This window comes from Mustela nivalis (assembly GCF_964662115.1).
Source record: "Mustela nivalis genome assembly, chromosome: 11".
Taxonomy (NCBI): Eukaryota; Metazoa; Chordata; class Mammalia; order Carnivora; family Mustelidae; genus Mustela; species Mustela nivalis.
The window spans coordinates 12,097,343-12,120,958 of NC_139030.1; the positions used below are offsets into that span (position 1 = coordinate 12,097,343).

General features: G+C 37.5%; 1 protein-coding gene across 7 annotated transcripts in view; it reads right to left on the reverse strand.

Moving 5' to 3' along the window:
- Positions 1-23,616, reverse strand: part of EPB41L5 (erythrocyte membrane protein band 4.1 like 5) — a 146,524-nt gene that overhangs the window by 14,097 nt on the left and 108,811 nt on the right. For 5 of the 7 annotated variants that reach the window (XM_082689834.1, XM_082689835.1, XM_082689837.1 and 2 more), the window contains exons 17-21: positions 21,547-21,710; positions 14,906-15,003; positions 8,155-8,283; positions 4,304-4,368; positions 971-1,061 (exon numbers count right to left, since the gene is read on the reverse strand). In XM_082689834.1, coding sequence (XP_082545960.1) covers positions 971-1,061; positions 4,304-4,368; positions 8,155-8,283; positions 14,906-15,003; positions 21,547-21,710 — 547 coding nt within the window. The remainder of the gene's footprint in view (positions 1-970; positions 1,062-4,303; positions 4,369-8,154; positions 8,284-14,905; positions 15,004-21,546; positions 21,711-23,616) is intronic. The other 2 variants (XM_082689836.1, XM_082689838.1) reach the window with 1 other exon arrangement.

Genomic DNA, 23,616 nt, shown 5'->3' on the forward strand with positions numbered 1-23,616 from the left:
CCACCTCCCACCTGTGACCTGAGTGCCCCCAAACAGCATGTATATATCTCTCCCATAATGTATTAAAATTCACTCTCTCAATGGAATGTAAGCATTCTGAAAAAAGAGTCCATGTTTAGCCTTTGAATTTTTGAGACTAGCATGCTATCTGGTACATATTATAATATGCAATAAATCTCTGAATTAAATGACCTGCTCTGTTCTAAAAAAAATTTCAGATTTCACTTAATTTTCAATGATCAAAGATGTCAATGTATCTTTTTAGGATTTTAATTAGCAGAAAGGAAGCTCCTGACTGAACATATTTTAAGTTGGATTTTTTTAAACCCAAAAGTCTGAAAAATTATACACCTAAATCTCAATTATAAGTCTTTGGATAGCAGGAATACGGGTGATTCCTAACTTCTTTTTATGAAATATTTGACAAATTACTACAGTTAATGCATTTATATGGTTAAAGAGCAAAATGGTAAATGTTCATTTATAAGGGTAATTTTTCATTTAACTTGCGAATTAAAACATTCAATGGGCAATGAACTAGATTTCTATGATTTCTGGACTGGTAAGGGCATGACCAGGAGCAGAAAAGCAAGGGCTATGACGAGCTGGTTATACTACACAATGATAGGGTGCTGGTGTTTCAAGAAATCATTATTTATTTAGTGCCTACTATGTGTCATCTAGTGTTTGAGACATTAGGGAGGTATAGCCAGCATCAAAAAATGAAAAATACAAAGATTACCTAAAACAAAAAGACCAACAACTAACAGAAAAACTGAAGAAGCCCTGAGATACTCAGGGCTTGTGAAAGACTCTGACAATGGGAGTCTCTCCAGAGAACTGAAGCTCAATGCTTTTCTTATAGTTTAAGTTCTGGTGTCAGTCAGAAATCACCAACATCTGTGGTTATACCACAGGACTCAATTCAATATGGTCTTTGCAGAAACTTTCAAAGCCAAGTGTCCATTACCTTAAGAACAGAACCATTTGCTGCAGGTGTGGTATGCATCAGAGCAAGAGAATCTTCAGGGAAGGGCACATTATTCTCATTTAACACAGCACTGGAAGAAAAAGATAAACTCACATCATGGAGCACCTATATAGGCATAGGGAACATGTTCGAAGAAAGGACTTCAAAAAGAAGAGCAATAATTCATGTAGAGGAAAAAGAAATGACAATCTGTGAGGAGCATAACAGCAGTTAGTGTTGCATTCATATGTGAGACCCTTCTCCACCCACCATGTAATAGTTTTCATATCCACACCAGGCTCATTCACAGATGGATCAAAATGGTAGACTATTTTGCTTCTCTACTAAATCTCACTGAAAGTTCAGAAAAGATTTATTTTAAAAAGAAAAATACACAAATAAGATAGATCAAATTGAATGGTTTTTAAAGGCTGTCATCAAATACATGAATGGGAAAGCTCAGTGGACTAAAAACTACCCAGAATACCTGAGATATTGGAGAATAGTCAGAAAACCATAGGAAGAAGCCACCATCTAATGACACAGGCTGGACACCCTACTGTAGAAGGCAGAAGCAATACCTAGAGTGGTCCAGAATACCTAGAGTGGTCCAGATAGTACAACAGGACTAGCTAGGTGAGAGGTATATGCCAGAGAATCTGTTACTAGGCCTGCCAGCAGGAATCACAACAGTGTCTAATCCCAGGTAAGAATAACAGGAACAGAAGCAGTTTCACAGATGGCTTCAACACCAGAGAGGAAACGGGGTGAATCTAGAGACAAAAGGCCATCATTCACCAAGGTAACACATCAAGTAGGAAATCCCAGTCTTTCCTAATACTGCTGAAAAGTGTGTAAGTAGGAGCAGGTCCTGAAGCCTACAAGGAGAATAAGAAAAAATGAGAAATATATCCTAGATTGAAAAAGTGAGACATAATTAATGAGGTGGAAGCTAGGACCCATAACAATGAAGCAAAAAGAGGCAAAGAGATAAAAAATAAGAAGGGATGGTTATGAGAAACAGAAATGATCATTATGTTTCAACTAATGGATACCTGACATTCAAAAAGGTAATGGCTTATGATTTTCCGGAACTAAAAAAAGACCCATATACATCTTCAGATTGAAAGACCACCTTGAATACTAAAAATTTTTTTTTAAAAAACCTATTCTTAGACAGTAATGAAAATGCAGAACTTGAAGAATAAGCAGTAAAATGTAAAAGAGAGAAAAAATAACTTTGTGCTTCAGAAAGAAGCAACAGCTCAGAGGAAAGGACTCAATATAAAAAAAAAAAATGAACAATAAAAGGAGTGTAATATTTCTTACAACAAATTCTCCCAACCCTTCAAGAAAAGATGTATGTATACAATTTACACTTCTGCAAAAAACAGGAAGAAGGAGATGAAAAGCTTCTGCAGCCATTCTGCTCAGTCATGACCCAGCAATTTCACTCCCAGGTATACACCCTAAAAGAATCCTCACAACATGTATAAGGAAGAACATGCACAACACTAATTTGGAACAACACAACCCATTAATAAAAGAATGAATAAACTGTGACTGACTTATGTAGTTAAACATGTAGTTAAAATAAGGGAATATGGATTTTTTAAAAATTCAGATACATCAAAACAAAAAAACACTGAATTATATACTTCCAATGGGTGAATCACACAGTATTTAAATTTTATCCCAATAAAGCTGTTAATACAAAAATAAATGATCTGAATAGATGTTTTTCCAAAGTAGAAAAGACATTCAACATTCATCAACTCAATCTCATTTTGGTAAATGAAAATCAAAACCACAATGAGACATACTTTATACTCTCTAGGATGGCTGTAATTTTAAACATGGAGAATAATGAGCATTGGAAAGGATGTGGAGAAACTGGTACCCACATACATTGCTGGTGGGAACTGAAACTGCTATAGGTGTTTTGGAAGACAGTTTGGCAATTCCTCAAAAAGTTAAACACATTAACTCAGCAATCACCCTCCTGGGTATATAGAGAATTGAAATCATGTCTACAAAAATTCTTGTATGTCAATGTTCATAGCATAGCATAACAGTCAAAGTGGGAACAACAGAAATGTCCATCAATTCATGTAAGGATAAACAAAATGTGGAATACCTAATACAATGGAATATTATTCAGCCCTAAAGAGAAGTACAAATACATGATACAGTATGGATCAACCATGAAAATATTATGTTAAATGAAAGTAGTCAGATATGAAAGCCCACATATTATGTGATTCCACTGATATGAACTGTCTATAGAGTAGGCAAATCTAATATATGGAGAGACTGCAATGGGTGTAATGTTTCTTTTAGAGGATATAGATATTATGGAATTAGACAGTGGTAATGGTACAAAACTCTGTCAGTATACTAAAAAGCACTGAATTGTATAAAGGGAAAACATGGTATGGGAATTACAACTCAATAAAAAAGATAAAGATGGTCTAAAATCAACTACAGCAAAATGTAGTATTGTATGATATTACAAAGCTTGCAAGATATTACAAAGCTTGATATTTGGTAAACAGCCAATATATAATCTCTGTAGTTTCCTCTGTGCCTGAAATATTTCCTTTTTCAAAAGGGGGTACAGTAGGGGCACCTGGATGGCTCAGTCAATTAAGCAGCTGCCTTCAACTCAGATCATGATCCTAGGGTCCTGGGATTGAGCCCCAAAAAGGGCTCCCTGCCCAGCAGGGAGCCTACTTATCCCTCTGCTCCTCCTGCTTGTGCTCTCTCTAGTTCTCTCTCAAATAAATAAATAAAATTTATTAATTAAAAAAGGGGGTACAGTGATTTCTTAAACGTGTTGTATGGCACAGGAACAAAACAGACAACAGAAAAGTAAAAGGTCCAGAAACAGACCCAAGTTTAAACAAGAACTTAAAGAAGCAGAAGGGACCTGGAGAGAACAGCAAATAAATTTACTCGAATAATGTGAGGGCCCATAATAAAAAAGTTTGTAAGAACAAGGCCACTGTGATAACAGGATGGCACTAGAATTAAGAGAAATAATATACATCCCACACCATGTATAAGATTAAAACTATCTTTAAAGATTGCTTTTGCTCTGCAGTTTGATTCAGTAAAAGAATGAGAATGCAGAGACACAAATTAGAAGTACCTCCAGATAATCTAAAACTAGGTAGTAAGCAGCCAAGTAATGGACAGAAGAGTGAATTCAAGCGATCTTTCAAATAGCCTGCAATTATGAGGTGATACACTGGAAAAGAGGAAACAGACCAAAAAAAGAAAAGTGAAGAGGAGAAAAACATCAACTTAATTCTGTCTAACCCAGAACTGTACCTGTTTGTGGAAGCATCCTGAACACTGGTGTTTTTATGACTTAATAAGCTATCTTCTCTTGTAACCTAAGAAAATGAAATCATAAAAAAATTATAAACATCTGTTGAGGATACTAAAGTCACAAGAAATTTATACTTCTTTCCAGTAAGAACAAAAATACCACTTTGCTTCAGTTCTAGAGGTAATCATACCTTGTCCATGGAAATATCCATACTATACCTCTTACGGCCCCATCCCACATCCAAATTAATAATCCACGCTTCCACTTCAACAGCACACAAATTCACACCCTGTACTAGACAGCTCTCACTTAAATTTAAGATACCATGATGTGTTAGTCAATATGTACAGAATCCCAAAAGATTCAATGCCAGAATTTTTGGAATTTACATGATGAAAAGAAGAAAGAGATGTTAAGCAGTGTATTTGGCTTTTTATTTTTTCCTGAACACAAGGAATATGTTAAGAGGAAATTCTAACATTTTTCTGAAGGGGTCATTTTTTTCCTTTAACTTTATTGCAGTATCATTTACATACAGTAAAACACACACATTTTTAATATAGGGTTTGATGAATTCTGAAAAATACAGAGGTGCATAACCAACGCCAAAGTCACCATGTGCAACATTTTCACTACCCCCACAACATTCCATTCTGGCCAATGCAACCTCATCAAAAACCCTTACACATGGCAAACAGCGAGCATTATGTCCTATAGTTTAATGTAAATTGAATCATAATACCTACTTTTTTAGTGTCTATCTCTTTAGAATGACATGATGTGGGGTGCCTGGGTGGCTCAGAGGGTTAAGCCTCTGCCTTGGGCTCAGGTCATGATCTCAGGGTCTTGGGATCGAGCCCCACATCGGGCTCTCTGCTCAGCAGGGAGCCTGCTTCCTCCTCTCTCTGCCTGCCTCTCTGCCTACTTGTGATCTCTATCTGTCAAATAAATAAATAAAATCTTTAAAAAAAAATAGAATGATTTGATGTTTTTGAGATTTGCCCATGGTGCTGCATTTATCTATCACCTACCAATTTATGACTTTTTATGTGCTGAGAAACATTCCAATGAAAAGATATGCCACAATTTGTTTATGTTTACCTGCTGATGGACACTTGGGTTGTCTCTAGTTTTTATCTATTTCAAATAATGCTGCTAAGAAGACTCGTGTACTATCATCTGTGTAAACCTATGTTTTTATTTCTCTTGGGTAAATACCTCAGAGTGGACCTGTGTATTCATGTGGGAAGTATATGTTTAAAACATCAACAAATTCTTCTTAAAGTGCTTATATAACATTTTATATTCTTACCAGCCATGTGCACTGCAGAAGCTCCAACACTGCCAACACAGGCATGGTCAGTTCTTAATACTGGCCATGAATGTGTTTTTCAGCATGAAGTGCGACCAGCTGTAGATTTTTTTCACCAATGTCCTTTATTAGGCTTAAGAAGCTCCATTCTGGGGGCACCTGGGTGGCTCAGTGGGTTAAAGCCTCTGCCTTCGGCTCAGGTCATGATCCCAGGGTCCTGGGATGGAGCCCTGCTTTGGGCTCTTTGCTCAGCAGGAAGCCTGCTTCCTCCTCTCCCTCTGCCTGCCTCTCTGCCTACTTGTGATTTCTGTCTGTCAAATAAATAAATAAAATCTTAAAAAAAAAAAAAAAGAAAAGAAAAGAAGCTCTCTTCTGTTTCTAGTTTGCTGTGAGCATTTATCACAAATGTGTACTGATTTCTGTGAAATGCCTTTTCCATATGAATTGAGATAATTTACTTTTTTTTTTAAAGATTTTATTTATTTATTTGACAGCCAGAGATCACAAGTAGGCAGAGAGGCAGGCAGAGAGAGAGAGGACGAAGCAGGCTCCCCACTGAGAGGAGAGCCCGATGTGGGGCTCGATCCCAGGACCCTGAAATCATGACCTGAGCCGAAGGCAGAGGCTTTAACCCACTGAGCCACCCAGGCGCCCCAAGATAATTTACTTTTTAATTTGGTGAACTGTAGTGGTTTTTGAAGGATAAATCAACTTTTTTTCCTGAGGTAAATGCTACTTTGTCTATTTTGTTAAAGATTTTTGAATCTATGTACAAGAGGTGTATTGGTCTATGGTTTCTTTTCATATAAAATCTTTGTCTGGCTTTGGTACTAGGGTAATACTAGTATCAGTAAATGAGGTGGGAAGTGCTCCCTCCTCTTCTATTTTCTGAAAGAGTTAGTGTGGAACTCTTATTTCTTCCTTAAAAGCTCAGTAGATTTCAACAATGAAGGCATCAGGTCCTTGATTTTTCTTCATGGGAAGGTTTCTAACTATAAAATAAAATCTCCTTATTTTAGGGTCATTCAAGTTATTTTTTTCTTGCTCAAGTCAAGAAAAATCCAAAACTGTAAATGAAATGTAAGGCAGTGACAACAATTACTACTGCTAATACAACATGCAGCTTCAACATTGGGGATTTCAACACTTAATTAAATGCTCTTTATGTTCCATGTCCTTTACATTATATTATCTTATCCTTGTAAACCACCGGTAGGTACTACCAATATCCTTTTTTTTTTTTTTTAAAGATTTTATTTATTTATTTGACAGAGAGAGATCACAGGTAGACAGAGAGGCAGGCAGAAAGAGAGAGGGAAGCAGGCTCCCTGCTGAGCAGAGAGCCCGATGCGGGACTCGATCCTAGGACCCCGAGATCATGACCTGAGCCAAAGGCAGCGGCTTAACCCACTGAGCCACCCAGGTGCCCCCCAATATCCTTTTTTAAACATAATTAAACTGAGGCTCAGAGAAACTAACTTGCCAACTCACAACACTAGTTTGTGGTAGACTTGAAATGGGGTTCAAATTCAAGTTGTTTGATTCCAGAGCCTGTACTGTCATATTTTACATTTACTTTTACAGGCAAATATTATGCCTTAGGTTTATACTCGTGGGGAGAGGATAGGTAACTAACGCATGAATAATATTCTGCAATTCATCTCAAGTTCCCTTTAAGGCTTGTGCTTGGGGACAGAGTGGATAAAGTGCATCTTCTCAACAACAGGGTATTTCAAAATTCTAGTTGATAATGTGATTTAGTGAGAAGGAATTCTGCTCTGATTTTACTATGGAGGGTAAGTCTGAAAGTTAGGGAGCACCAAGGAAAAACTGACTTTGGAGAAGATGGATGCCATAAACTTCATGGGGACTGGTCCTTCCCCACTGCATCCTTCACAATGCCACAGCCAACTCCTTCACCTTGTAACTGTCACTCTTGTGACACATAACTCTGCCAAACTGAGGGCAGATGGGTGGTGGGGAATAGCAGATTGCTAAAGAAAAACCTAAAACCACAGACTTAGTGTTGATAAGAAACTCAAAGTCATTACATTTTCTGGCTATAAAAGTGGCAAAGATTAGAGAATCACTTCTATAGGAATTTGACTTAAAAAGAAAAAAGAACGTCTTATGCCCTAGAGGGTCTTTACTTTCAACTTTTTATCCCATGACTGTCCCCTCTTAATCTAGCTTCTACTGAGTCTCAGGAAGGCATTCTGCCATCTTGAGCATGTGTATGGGTACTACTCTCTATCTCTAATCACTAGCTAGGTCGTGTCTTTGGGTCTCTCTGCTGTTCTTTTCCCTTCATCATGACTATCCCCATTAAAGACAGCTTACCATTATGGACACTGGGAAGGGTATGTGCTATGGTGAGTGCTGTGAAATGTGTCAGCCTGATGATTCACAGACCTATACCCTGGGGCAAATAATACATTATATGTTAATAAAAATAATTAAAAAAAAAAGAAAAAGAAAGAAAATAAATAATAAATAAATAATAATAAATAAATAAGTAAATAAATAAAGGCAGCTTACCTTATGCACTGCTTCTACCTGAGCCTTCAAAATATTACTCTTCAAGTCAGGAGGAACTCTTCTGGCATTCAATCCTGGGCTCTCAATGGCATTATTAAGACATTTCTCAGTCAACTTCACCACCTCCTCCTAGATATTAAAAATATACTATAAGCAACTCTGATGTACTATAGTTATATGGAAATAGGAAAGGTTCCGATGAAAGTTCATATTCAGACAACCAGGAAATCACGTGTCTTAAATAGTCATGTCCTAGTCCAAGAATAGTCACCTCTTACATGCAGTTTCAAACTAAGGCACAATAGAGAATGATTTCATGAAATATGAATTGGTAGGGGTCTCAAGAAATCATCAAGTCCAATTTCCTGTCTTTAAAGCAACTGAGTAACTTAACTACATCATTCAGGACAAATGCTTGAATGAAATTGTACATGGAAAACATGAGCGGTCTGCTGTAATTCAACTGATTTTAGGTTAGGCCCTACACAGGCTAATCACTGCAATTCTGGAGCTGTGACCAGTAGATGATTTTGTTTAGAATTATGTTTCTTAGCCACAAACAGTCCCTCTCAAGTATAGACTACGAAAATAACAGAACAAAGCCCAAGTCCAGTCAGTGAAGGTCACAATGAAAACATTATAAATAAACCATTATGAAAAGCAATAAATGGAACGAAGCAAATTAAGAAGGTTAAGGGCTCCTGGATGGCTCACTTGGTTAAACATATGGCTCTTGATCTCATTTCTGATGGTGAGTTTAAGACCCACACTGGGCTCCATGCTTGGCATGGAGCCTTCTTAAAAAAAAAAAGTACTTTAAATTATCTGCATTACAAATGATACTTAACTTGAGTGGCAACAACAACAACACGTTATCACTATTATTACTGTGCTTAATATTTAAGGCTGGTCTAAACAACAAACTCATTCTAAACATTTTCTTAGTCTTAGACACAGCTTTTGTTCCGTAAAACAGATTAGCTGCTATGTATGGGATTACACACTATGCTGTTCTTTCAGATTTGAAAGATTTAATTAATGTGCTTATTCTGATTTGGTGTTTCTCAGTGTGGTTTCCACACATCTGCCTGTGTGTGGGACCCTAAAATCTGAATGTTGAAGGAGCTTCCATATGTGATTCTAATACACATAAAACTCTAAGAACCAATGCTTTGGACTAAACTCGTGACTGCCTAGTCTTGAGAATGATTCCTATTAATTGCAGGAAGTCCCTAAAAAAAGTCCTTTAGTCCCTAAAAAAAGTTCCTTTTTTAATTATAGGTAGTTCATATGGTATAATCCAGCAATCCCACTTCTGGGCATATATTCAAAGGAAACAAAATTACAATTCTGAAGAGACTTCTGCCCTCCCATGTTCACTACAGTATTATGTGCAGTAGCCAAGATATGGAAACAACATAAACATCCATGGAAGGATGATGGATCAAAAATGTGGTGAATGTAAATGTTTACATAGAACATTATTGACCTTTAAAAGCAAGGAAATCTTAGCATAGGGAGCATAGTCAAATATTGTAATGACTTTATACTGTGACAGTAACTACACTTATGGTGAGCATTTCATAATGCATGTAATTATAGAATCACTGCCATACATTTGAAACTAATGTAAGATTGCATGTCAACTATACTTCAATTTAAAAAAAGAAGGAAACTCTGCCATTTACAACAGCATGGATCAAGCTGGAGGGCATTATGCTAAGTGAAACAAGTCAGAGAATGGCAAATACCGCATGGTATTACTTACATGTGCAAATTAATAAACAAAAAAAAATCCAACTCAGAAACAGAAAGTAGAATGGTGGTTGCCATGGGTGGGGAATAGGTAAAGCCTGGTAAAAAGGTACAAATTTCCAGTTATAACATGAATTAAATTCTGAGGACCTAATATATAGCATGGTGGCTATAGCTAATCATCTGTTCCATATACTTGAAATTTGTTTAGAGAGTAGACCCTTTTGAGAATTTGGTGAGAATACATCTCACCAAAAGACAAAAGAAACCAAAAAGGTAACTATATGAGGTAACAGGTATATTAATTCAACTGTAGAAATCATTTCACAATGTATATGTGTATCAAATCATCGTGTTGTATTCCTTAAATATATTACAATTTTATTTGTCAATTATATCTCGATAAAGAAAAATCATGGCTAATTCAAATACTTTTGACATTTTCTTTTCAGAGTCAATTGTGTTTCAGAGTTGAAATTACTTAATTGTTTATATTGACATTATAGGATTCTCAGAGCAACCTGCCTCTTGACATAAGCAGAGATTTCTTTTTCTGTTTTTATTCCAAACATAAACAAGAATTCAACACACAGGGGCGTCTGGGTGGCTCAGTTGTAAAGCATTCTGCCTTTGGCTCAGGTCATGATCTCAGGGTCCTGGGATTGAGGCCCATTATCAGGCTCCTGATCAGTGGGGAGCCAGCTTCTCCCTATCCAACTCCCCCATGCTTGTGTTCCCTCTCTCGCTCTCTCAGTCATAAATAAATAAAAGTTTAAAAAAAAGTAATTGACACACATATCACATGTAAAAGTATAAATTGTTACCATCTTTCAATTTTTGCAAAAGCATAAAGGCTTTAAAATTGCCTGTACTTTAACCTACTACTTCCTTCCCAGGAAAATACTCAGATGATGGCAGATATTTATTTAGAAGGTTGTTTGTCACAGCACTGATGATGACAGTGAAAACTAGCAATAATCTAAACGTTCAACAGGTAACTGAGTAAATACAGTGATGACGCAAGTTAACTACTGCCTATAATATGTCCTCAAAATAAAGAACATCATTTATAATTGATTTGTTTTAAAACACAGTGTCAGGGCGCCTGGGTGTCTCAGTGGGTTAAGCCTCTGCCTTCGGCTCAGGTCATGATCTCAGGGTCCTGGGATCGAGCCCCGCATTGGTCTCTCTGCTCAGCAGGGAGCCTGCTTCTTCCTCTCTCTCTGCCTGCCTCTCTGCCTACTTGTGGTCTCTGTCCATCAAATAAATAAATAAAATCTTTAAAAAAAATGTTAACTGTAGTTATCTCTTAGTAGTGAATAATGAAGATTTAAAATTTCCTACTTCTTTAAATCTATTTTCTACAATTATGATGTATGAGTACATAAAAAAATTACTGAAATACAAGTTGAGTTTAACAGCTTTAAAATATTTTCACTTTATTTTATTATAGCACATAATTTCAGTGTCAGCCAGTTACTATGCTGCTGATATGACTGCCTTGAATGCCCAAAATGTGGCAAACAGATGACCAAAAGCATTAAAAGGACACCCTGATTCCTAAATACCCCAAATGAGACCTGAACTGAAATGACTATGGCTACTCCAACTCTAATGGAGAGTAATCCTGGCTGTCAGAGTCAGCTTACAGGAGAACTTAGGTGAGAGGTGTTAAAGTTGATCTGAAGTTTGCCTACGTTCTAGGCAGAATGCCACCAGATGCAGACCTGCACTCTTAAAACAATCTTGACTGGGAAATGTGAACATCTATCAGAAGGGCACTTAGTCAAACAACCAAGGTGAATAGTGTAAACAGTAAAACCTACAAGAAACAGGGTACATTCTTATAAGAGGTCCTAATTTTGAGAGATCCAACACTGAAATGATTGGATTAAAAAATATTTACATGAACCTTTTAACCAAAGTAAAGTTCTTTTTAGTACCTTGGAGAGATTCAATGAGTTGTTTTAAGGTTGGTGATGGTTCATTCTTTTTTTGAGTCATGGACCCTTTTGAGAATTTAACAAAATAAGGATCTACTTTTCAGAAAAAATATATAAATGAATCAATGACAAGTATATGTATTCAAGGGGCACCTGGGTGGCTCAGTCAGTTAACTATCTGCCTTCAGCTCTGGTCTTAATCTCAGGGTCCGGGGATAAAGTCCTGCATTGGGCTCCCTGCTCATCAGAGAGAGGGTCTGCTTTTCCCTCTCCCTCTGCCTGCTGCTCTACTTACTTGTGCTGTCAAATAAATAAACAAAATCTTAAAAAAAATAACAAAGAATATATACTCAATTTCAGAGTTTAAGGCCCTTCTCATAATTATTCATGAATAGATCCATGATCTGCAAGTTAAGAATTCTGCTTTAGAAGATTAGTTTACCTTATATTGTTACTAAATACACACAAAGGTGTATATTTATTTATTTATTTATTTATTTATTTAATTTATTTATTTATTTTATTTATTTATTAGAGAGAGCAGGAGCAAGATGAGGGGCAGAGGGAGAAGTAGACTCCCCACTGAGCAGGGAGCCCAATACAGGGCTCAATCCTAGGACCCTGAGATCATGACCTGAGCCCAAGGCAGATGCCTGACAGACTGAACCACCCAGGTGCCCCTCATTAGTTTATCTTATAAAAAAGTAAACAGCAAACACGTTGGTAAAGCTGAATCAACAGTGTATTGGAAATCAAATGACTGCATCAACCCGGGGTAACACAGGTCTCACATGGCATGAGATCCCTTTAAAATGGGTTCTAAAGACATGAATTTGAAGTCAGCTCTACTGCCAGTAGTGCTAGTCTGAACCTAACATGGCTTAAAGCTTCTTAGTAATACAATTCTTAGAGCTGATCATCCAAAACTAATACTTTGCTTTAGAACAATATATTTTATTTACAAGTTTTTCATCCTAAAATTACTTTAGTTAGTAAAGCTGATTATTCAGATTAATTTGTATTCCCCAAGCAAACATGAACTATTGATTATAGAGGTAGAGAAATCAGACTGGATTAAAAATGTGTCATATAAATAAAATATGAATCAACTTTTATACAACACTCTAGTTCTAAAGACATATGGTAAGGTGATCAGATGTCTCCTAGTTTTTAGTACAACACTGAGGTCTTTCTTGTTGTTCCTGCCTGCCATTGAATAAGCTCTCACTAAATATTAGCTAATATTTCTCCTAGCTATGTGAACCCCAGACTGTTTCTTGATGGCACACTGTCCTTTACCTAAAAGCCACTCTTAACACTCCCTTTCCTACACTAAACCCCCCTACACACTCCTCTTTTTTCAAGGCTTCAAGAATAATAACTGAATAGGTCCTCTGCTTTGGAGCCTCAGTTATATTATAACGAGACATGCAGGGAATTTTACAAAAGAAACACGTCCATGAACTCCCTTCCAGTGTAACAATCACTCCTCTTCCCCCACCCTATGCCCACCAAGATTCACCAGTCACATTCTCCTTTAGGATTATTCCAGTCCTCCATTACATTTTTCCCTCATTAGTTTCTAACCATCTAAAACTTCCATCTAAAGCTTTCAATTAACTCTTTTGCTTCTGACCCCGTATTCCTCTACTTACAGAGATAGTAAAACAACTGAGAATATGAAACCAAACACACAAATACAATTGAAAAATATTGAGGGGTCATGAAAATGAAAGTCGGGATGCCTGGGTGGCACGTTGGCTAAGTGTCTGCCTTGGGCTCAGGTCCTGGGATCAAGTTCTACACCAGGCTCCTTGCTCAGCAGGGAGCTGCTTCTCCCTCTGCCTGCCACTTCCCTGCTTGTGCTATTTCACTCTCTCTGACAAATAACTAAAATCTTAAAAAAAGAAAATCAAAGTCTGAAATTTAATCAGCTTCTAAAAGACATTGCTAAGCAAAAACATATTAGAAAAAGAAAAAAAAAAACCCTCGATTCAAAAGGATAGTTTGAAAAATGGCAAGAAAGAAGATAATCACTCTTTACATCACAGTGGCCTCCGAAGAAATTCCAGTTAGTTATCCAAGGATGAAACAACACTGCAAACCAGCTGGTCCCCTTTCCTCTTTAAAATCAAAACAAAATTCATTCAACATATCCATGTTATCTGTTGTCTATATATAGGGGAAAAAAAAGGGTGTCTCTAGATCATTATCTAAAATTTACTCTTCCACTTAGTAGGGACATCTAGTAGCAGATTAAAATGAATAATTTTTATCCTTTAATTATTCCTTTAAGCTATTTAAGAAAAATTTTAAATTACACTCAAGCAATTAACTGAAGTTTAATTGGTTAAATTGGTATGCACCCCCCCACCCCACACCTAAAATTCGAAGGGCACAGGGTGGTGAAAGTTATGAAGGACAAAGCTGAAGCATCTCAAGTTCCATTCTCTTCCTATTTATATGACAGAGCAGCTACTTTTCAAACAAACCCTTCTGCAATTTTATTTTTATTTATTTGAGTGAGAGAGAGATAGAGAGTGTGCACACGGGGCATGGAGGCAGAGGCAAGGGACTGGGGCAGAGGAGAGAATCTCAAGCAGACTCCCCACTTAGTGCAGGGCTGATCCCAGGACTCTGAGATCATGACCTGAGCTGAAACCACGAGTCAGATGCTCAACCAACTGAGCCACCCAACTGTCTCAAATCCTTCTGTAATTTTAAAAAAGCTGTCATCTTCAACTACATCAGTACCTATTGAACAGAATTAGAAAAAGAATGGGCTAAATCAAAACAGTAAGTTTAAAACAGCCACAACTCTTTGCATACCTATTGGAAAACACTCAGGAGATGACCTCACAGTTCCTATCACTGCCCGAATTTCCTCCTTTCCTCCCGAACATCCAAGAATTGTGCCTTTGAAATATGTCTGAAAGAAGTCAGCACACATACATTCCCCAGAAAAAGAAAAGAGAAAGTATCAGCTTTGGAAAAAGCAGGGATTTCTAGGAGGTCTGGAGATGTGTGCAGGTATATGAAGGAGAAATGAATACCTGGTTGTTGATGTTGACATCAACGTTGGGACGAGAAGTTGGCAATGGACTGCTTTCCACTTCAAGGTGTTTGAGCTTCTGTGAATCCTCTTTTAATGCTGGAAAAAAAATGGCAACATGGCCTCTTAGTCTGCCAGGCTGTCACAGCTGTGTGAGGGCATATACTTACGTTTTGTTTTTCCAATACCAGTTACCAACAATTAAATGGAATAACCTGGAAGTCTGTAGAAAATAAATATATTTTCTTTCTACAACCAGATAACTATTAATTTAAGAATTAACCTACATTACAGGAATATTGCCTTGTATCTATACCATATGTAGAGAGCCACTAGGTATGGAATCTCAATAGCATGTTTGGTTAAGAAGGCTTACTAGCCAAAAGATACCAAGAAAAGGCAGAGAACACCTGTGACACCATCCTTCCATAACCACAATACAAGCAAGCTCCTCCTTGCTGCTGCCCCTCAGAACAATTTGTTACTTAAACTGTAACCCCTGGAGGATTTTACTAGTTACCAAGCACATTTAGATATGGCCTTAAGAAATACATATACTGGCAACAGGTCTTTGGGGAGAAGGACGATATACGACCCTGAAGCTGGGCAGCTGGGAGGAAGCTGGGCAGCTGGGCGGAAGGCCGCCCCTTCACACAAGCCGTGCAGCCTGGATGCCCCGCCTGCCCAGGGCGGAGCGCCACCTACTTCAGGGAAGCTGAGCACCCAGGAAGGCCCAGTCAGCTCAGGGTGGAACGAAAACCGCCTGCTTCCCTTATCCGTTATCACTCCTTTCTCTTCCCAGAAGCGCCCGTTGTTAGTTAGATGAGTCCTTTGAATGTGCTTGCTTAACTATAAACTTTAACCTCCTTCTTGCTTGTCTGCAAGGCGGGATTAACGTTTGACCTTCATCAATCCTTCTGTTGGCTATTGTTTTCTATCCAATAAAAGTGAGACTGTGGAGTTGCTCGTGGCAGCAGTCCTTTTCAACTGTTGTCCCCTGCTTCTAGTCTTTTGCAGCTGACTTGTTTGTGCCTAATTCTTCTCTAGTCGCTGACTGGAAGCGCTGACTGGAAAAGGCACCTCCTGCCAAACTTTAGTACTTTGCCACTTTCTTTCCTTGACCTTAACTATATACACTGCCTAAAACTACACTTCTGTGGAGCAAACAGATTAAGAACATACATTATTCATTAACTGATTCAACAGAGTATATTGAAACACAAGGTATTTCAAAGATGTTTCAAAAGGCTTGCAGGACAAGCCTTTTGTCTTATGTTCTGCCCAGCTGCAAAACACATTACAAATAAATTTCTCTAACCATTGAAAAGATAATATATTAAACACAGTTCAGCTTTAAATGAACTTTATTTAAAAATAATTAACCACTCTAGGGGCGCCTAGGTGGCGCAGTAGGTGGCACAGTAGGTTAAGTGTATGCCTTTGGGTCATATCATGATCCTGGGGTTCTGGGATCAAGCCCTGCATTGGGCTCTCTTCCGGGGGAGCCTGCTTCTCCCTCTCCATCTGCCCTTCCCCTTACTTATTCTCTTTCTCAAATAAATAAAATATTTTTAATTTATTAAATAAATAAAAACTTTTTAGAAAGATTATATTTATTTATTTGAGAGAGAGAGAACAAGTGGAGGGAGGAATAAGGAACAAGAAGGATAGGCAGCCTCCCCACGGAGCAGGGAGCCCAATGTGGGACTTGATCCCAGGACCCTGGGATCATGACCTGAGCCAAAGGCAGATGCTTAGCCAACTGAGCCACCCAGGTACTGAATAAATAAAATCTTGGGAAAAAAAAATTAACCACTCTAATAATCTTGCCATGCAGGGATGATTTGGTAGGAGTTTAAGTTTTTACACTGTTACTTGACCCAAAAAAAGCTGTTGAATGCGTAGTAATTCCTATTTAACCCAGTAAAAGGGAGGAAAACGCTATGAAATCATTTGCTCCTTTTTAAAATCAAATAAGATAAACAAGATCTTATCACAAATTCAACACTGATCTTCACAAAATCTTTCCTACTCGTTTACATACCTTTTTTTAAGAGAGGAGGAAGGAGGGGCAGAGAGAGAATGTTAAGCAGGCTCCACACCCAGTGTGGAGCTCAATCTCAAGTGAGATTAGGACCTGAGTCGAAATCAAGAGACAATGAACAAACTGAGCCATCTAGGTGCCTCCATGTACATTCTTAATTTATATCTCCTGGGGTTTTTTTTTCTCCTGGTTTTCTTAACGCTTCAAATTATGCAATACTAAATTTTAACATGATGATGTTGAGACCACAAATACTTTAGCTTATGCCAATAAATACTCCAAAACTTAAAATCTAAAAATATTGGGTTAGGGGCATTTTCTGGTTAAAATAAAGCTTCCTGTGCTACTTCTACTTCTGTTTAGCTGAGGAAAATCCTAAAATAACAGGATAAGCTATTTTTTTAAAGTTACTATTTATAACAACTTACCCATGTGAATCAGGATTTTGACATGATAGCCAAAAGAAAATACAAAATAAATTGGACACCAGGATTCTAAGACCTTAATTCTTAATAGCAAAACACTATTTTCGCTGAATGACTTTGAACAAATGTTATAAATCTGACTCAGTAAATCTTATTAATGAAACCTCCACACTACACAATAATTTCTTCTGCCACAACTTTAATATCATTTAAGCTCTGCTTGAGTACCTTCTGTAATGAGGTGCTCACTTACTATCAGGTATCTACTTCCAATACAGGGCAGAGAGATTTTTAAGTCTCCTCTATACTGATTCTTTTTTTTTTTTTTTAAAGATTTTATTTATTTATTTGACAGACAGAGATCACAAGTAGGCAGAGAGGCAGGCATAGATAGAGAGGAGGAAGCAGGCTCCCTGCCGAGCAGAGAGCAGGCGCCCCACCTCTATACTGATTCTAAACCTGCTTCCCTATCCTTTGAAGTTGCTGATCCAAGATTCACCAATAAAGCATCATAAAATAAATTCTTTGATATATCAGAGAGTTATTTAAAGAGTTATTACATCTTACTTGCTCCTTTATTTTCTAGGCATCTTCCTAAGTTCATTCTACCATGTTCTCCCAAACCAAAACAATTTCCTGGAAAGCATACACTAAATAAATGCAATTTGCCAACACTATGCTATGGCATCACTGAAAGAGAGGAAAAATTGTTTTTTGCATTTGTATAATGGAATCAAAATGGAATGTATATATAAAATCAATACTGCCACCTCTATAAAAAAGATTATTTTATTTTTAACCCTGGAAACACTCTGTATTAACCTAGTTCTGCTTCTGGCTAAGAACATTTCCTTCACTTTCTATTTGTATTGATTACTTAAGGAACAAAGGAATACATTTTTAAAGCCAATTACCAGTAGTACTGAAACATGTCCTATTAACCTGAAGCACAGAGTAACTTTTCATTAACACTTTCTATTCTAAATTACTACATACTACTGCTATACTCTATGCTTTTCAGAGACCATAGTGTACTCACTGGCAGTTCCCTGTAAGTTGTTTAAAGGTGGTGTCTGACTTTAGTGATAGAAATCAAAATTGGCGGGACGCCTGGGTGGCTCAGTGGATTAAAGCCTCTGCCTTCGACTCAGGTCATGATCTCAGGGTCTTGGGATCAAGACCTGCTTTGCGCTCTCTGCTCAACAGGGAGCCTACTTTCTCCTCTCTCTCTCTATCTGCCTGCCTTTCTAAGAGTCACTTATGGTTTTATGTCCATAATCCCACCCCCTTCTCCCAAACCCCCTCCCCCCAGCAACCCTCAGTTTGTTTTGTGAGATTAAGAGTCTTTTATGGTTTGTCTCCCTCCTGATCCCATCTTGTTTCATTTATTCTTTTCCTACCCCCCAAGCCCCCCACGTTGCATCTCCACTTCCTCATATCAGGAAGATCATATGATAGTTGTCTTTCTCCAATTTACTTACTTCGCTAAGCATAATACCCTCTAGTTCCATCTACGTTGTCGCAAATGGCAAGATTTCTTTTGATGGCTGATAGTAGTCCATTGTGTAAATACACAGCTCTTCTTTATCCATTCATCTGTTGATGGACATCTAGGTTCTTTCCATAGTTTGGCTATTGCGGACATTGCTGCTATGAACATTCGAGTACACATGCCCCTTCAGATCACTAGGGTAAATACCCAGTAGTGCAATTGCTGGGTCATAGGGTAGCTCTGTTTTCAACTTTTTGAGGAACATCCATACTGTTTTCCAGAGTGGCTGCACCAGCTTGCATTCCCACCAACAGTGTAGGAGGGCTCCCCTTTCTCCGCATCCTCGCCAGCATCTGTCATTTCCTGACTTGTTAATTTTAGCCATTCTGATTGGTGTGAGGTGGTATCTCATTGTGGTTTTGATCTGATATGTCGTTTGCGAATATCTTCTCCCATTCTGTCAGCTGTCTTTTGGTTTTGTTAACTGTTTCCTTTGCTGTGCAAAAGCTTTTAATCTTGATGAAATTCCAATAGTTCATTTTGCCCTTGCTTCCCTTGCCTTTGGTGATGTTCCTAGGAAGACGTTGCTGTGGCTGAGGCCCAAGAGGCTGCTGCCTGTGTTCTTCTCAGGATTTTGATGGATTCCTTTCTCACATTCAGGTCCTTCGTCCATTTTGAGTCTATTTTCGTGTGTGGTGTAAGGAAATGGTCCAATTTCATTTTTCTGCATGTGGCTGTCCAATTTTCCCAGCACCATTTGTTGAACAGACTTTTTTCCACTGGATATTCTTTCCTGCTTTGTTGAAGATTTGTTGACCACAGAGTTGAGGGTCTATTTCTGGGCTCTCTATTCTATTCCATTGATCTATGTGTCTGTTTCTGTGCCAGTACCATACTATCTTGATGATGACGGCTTTGTAATAGAGCTTGAAGCCTGGAATTGTGATGCCACCAACTTTGGCTTTCTTTTTCAATATTCCTTTGGCATTTGAGGTCTTTCTGGTTCCATATAAATTTTAGGATTATTTGTTCTATTTCTTTGAAAAAAATGGATGGGATTTTGATAGGGATTGCATTAAATGTGTAAATTGCTTTCAACATTTTGAGGAACCTCCATGTTGTTTTCCAGAGTGGTTGCACCAGCTTGCATTCCCACCAACAGTGTAGGAGGGTTCCCCTTTCTCCGCATCCTCGCCAGCATTTGTCATTTCCTGACTTGTTAATTGTGTAAATTGCTTTAGGTAGCATAGACATTTTCACAATATTTGTTCTTCCAATCCATGAGCATGGAAAATTTTTCCATTTCTTTGTGTCTTCCTCAATTTCTTTCATGAGTACAGATAGCTTTCTGAGTATAGATTCTTTGCCTCCTTGGTTAGGTTTATTCCTAGGTATCTTATGGTTTTGGGTGCATTTGTAAATGGGATTGACTCCTTAATTTCTCTTTCTTCTGTCTTGTTGGTGGTATAAAAAAAAATTCAACTGATTTTTGTGCATTGATTTTATATCCTGACACTTTACTGAATTCCTGTACAAATTCTAGCAATTTTGGAGTGGAGTCTTTTGGGTTTTCCACATATAGTATCATATCATCTGCAAAGAGTGATAGTTTGACTTCTTCTTTGCCAATTTGGATGCCTTTAATTTCTTTTTGTTGTCTGATTGCTTAGGCTAGAACTTCTAGTACTATGCTGAATAGCAGTGGTGATAATGGACATCCCTGCTGTGTTCCTGACCTTAGTGGAAAAGCTTTCTGTTTTTCTCCATTGAGAATGCCATTTGCAGTGGGTTTTTCATAGATGGCTTTGATAAATATAGATAGAGGTATGTGCCCTCTATCCCTACACTTTGAAGAGTTTTGATCAGGAAGGGATGCTGTACTTTGTCAAATGCTTTTTTAGCATCTATTGAGAGTATCATATGGTTCTTGTTCTTTCTTTTATTGATGTATTGTATCACATTGATTGACTTGCGGATGTTGAACCAACCTTGTAGCCCTGGAATAAATCCCACTTGGTCGTGGTTAATAATCCTTTTAATGTACTATTGAATCCTATTTTGGTGAGAATTTTCACATCTGTGCTCATCAAGGATATTGGTCTGTAATTCTCTTTTTTGATAGGATCCTTGTCTGGTTTTGGGATCAAGGTGATGCTGGCCTCATAAAATGAGTTTGGACATTTTCCTTCCATTTCTATTTTTTTGGAACAGTTTCAGGAGAATAGGCCCTTTTAATCTTTTAAAAGATTAAGAAAAAACAGCACTCTTCCTGGATTGTGTATTTTTGTAGGCTCGGGCAACAATACTCCTCATTAATAACAAAATACTTTCTAGGAGCCAAAGGAATATCCAAACATTTATTAAATCCTGTGCTATATAGAAAATCCTTAAGTAAATCTTTTTTCTCTTAATTTTCATCCAAGAAACAGTACAAAGCAAGTTTGAAAATTCATGAATGCTTAATGACTTATAAATTACACAAATGTTTAATTGTCCTAATTTGTGCTCTTAACTATTTCGATGGACCCTCAAGCCAAAAAAAAAAAAAAAACTACTCTTTATTAAATTTTAAAATCCAAGTGTTACATAAAATATTCTTGAAAGAACAGATTTAAATAGCTAATTTTAAAGAGACATGAAATAAAAAGTTGTCCCTGATGTTACATAGAACATTTACTTACTCCCGCATTCCTCTTTAGTTCCTTCCAATCCAGTTTGCCTGGTGACTATGTTAACTTCATCTGGCGCTTGGGGTATTTCCAGAGTGTCAGGTGCCCCAACTATATCATCAATGGTTGTTTCCAGTAATTCTGGACTATCTAGCAAATCAATATTCAGAGGCAAGCTGTAAGGGTGAAAGAAGACTAACTTAGACCGAGAAATGTATCATGAATTTAAATACTAACAAAAATACCTGTTGGGTAAAAAAAAAATCCATGTAAGAGGTTGCATCTCAACTGGTTTAGTTATCTGTCAAAACCTTTTGGGCAGACCTTTTCCAGCCAAAAATGGTGCAAAAGGGACAAGATTTAGCACCCATCCCCTCCACCCTAAAATAACCTAAGGGGTAAAAAAAAAAAAAAAGAAATTATTTTCAAGATATTTAGACATCAGATAACAGATTCAGGAAACAAAAAAGGTAAGCCCTATGATGGCCTTCAGAGAATTTCCACACAGTGGTGCAGAAAAGGTGAAATGAGACAGAACATGGAGAAGTCCCTTAACTGAGAATCTAGAAAGACTAAGGGAGATAAAGCACCAGAAGGGAGAGAGCAGCACTTCAAGGAGAGAATCCTGAGGATCTGCAGAGGGTCCCCAGCAATATTCAGCAGACCAACAGAGAATACACGTGAGGAAACTCCCTTAGGCTGGGGAATGAATCATCCAACAGGATTTCCTCTCTCCCTTTGGCTGGAAAAAGAACTAGTGGCACTCACAATGGGCCACAGTGCCTGTTCCCACACTGTAAAAATATATAATTCACAAGGCACTGAATATTCAGAAAGATCTTGCCTCAGTAGTGGAGAATAATGGCAACAGGCCCACCTAATACATAATAAAAGGAAGACCTGAAAGGACCAAACTGTTTCCAAGTAGTAACTGCATCCTAAAACAAAGCTCAAGAAGATTTAGAGGACTATAAAATTATCTAGCATCCAACAAAGTAAATTTCACAATATCACTCATACACTGAAAAATTACCAGAATGCAAAGAAGCAGAAAAAAGATATCTCATATTTAAAAGAATAATCAATCAATAGAAACTAACATCAGAATTAGCAGAGAAGGCATTCTGCATTCCGTATGTTCACAAAGTTAAGCAGAGACATAGAAAATATAATAAGAGACCCAAATCAAACTTCTTGAGAGCATGGAGATGAAAAATATATTGACTAGGATTGACAGCAGATTTGACATTAGAAAAGGTACTGAATTTGAAAGCAGAGCAATAGAAATTATACAAAATAAAACACACAGAGAAAAAAGAATCCCCCCCAAATGAAAAGAATATCAGTTAGCTGTGGGACAACTTCGAACAGTGTACTGTGTAAGTAACTTGAATTCCAAAGTGGGAATGGGACCAAATAAATTTTTAAGGAAATAATGGCTGAAGTTTTCCTAAAGTTGGTGAAACAAATAAACCCACATATCCTAGAAACTTTAAAAAACCCTAAACACAAGCAATATGAAGGAAACTCACCTAAGCAATTCATAATCAAACTGCTTAAAACCAATGATAAAAAGAAAATCTTGAAAGCAGCCTAAGACAATATATGTTCAAAGGAATAAAGATAAAGATGACAGCAGATTTCTCATCAGGAGTAATACATGCTGGAGGGCAGAAGGGGAACATCTTGAAATCACTGAAAGAAAAAAATATCAACCCAAATTTTATAGCCAGCAAAAACCAAAAAACAAAACCCTATTTAAAAAACAAAGAAAAAGTTAGGCATATACCAAAGGAAAATAAAAACATATGTCCACCAAAAAATGTGTACACAAATGTTCACAGCAGCATTATACGTTACGGCCAAAAAGTGGAAGCAACTCAAATGCCCATCAACTAGGAATGGAGAAATAAAATGTGGTATAACCATAGAAGGGAATACTAACCAGCAATAAAAAGGTGTGAAGTACTGACGCATGCTACAACATGGATCACCCTTGAAAACATGACATTAAAGGGAAAAGGCCAGACACAAAATACAATCTATGAGTCCATTTACATGAGATGTCCAGGACAGGCAAAT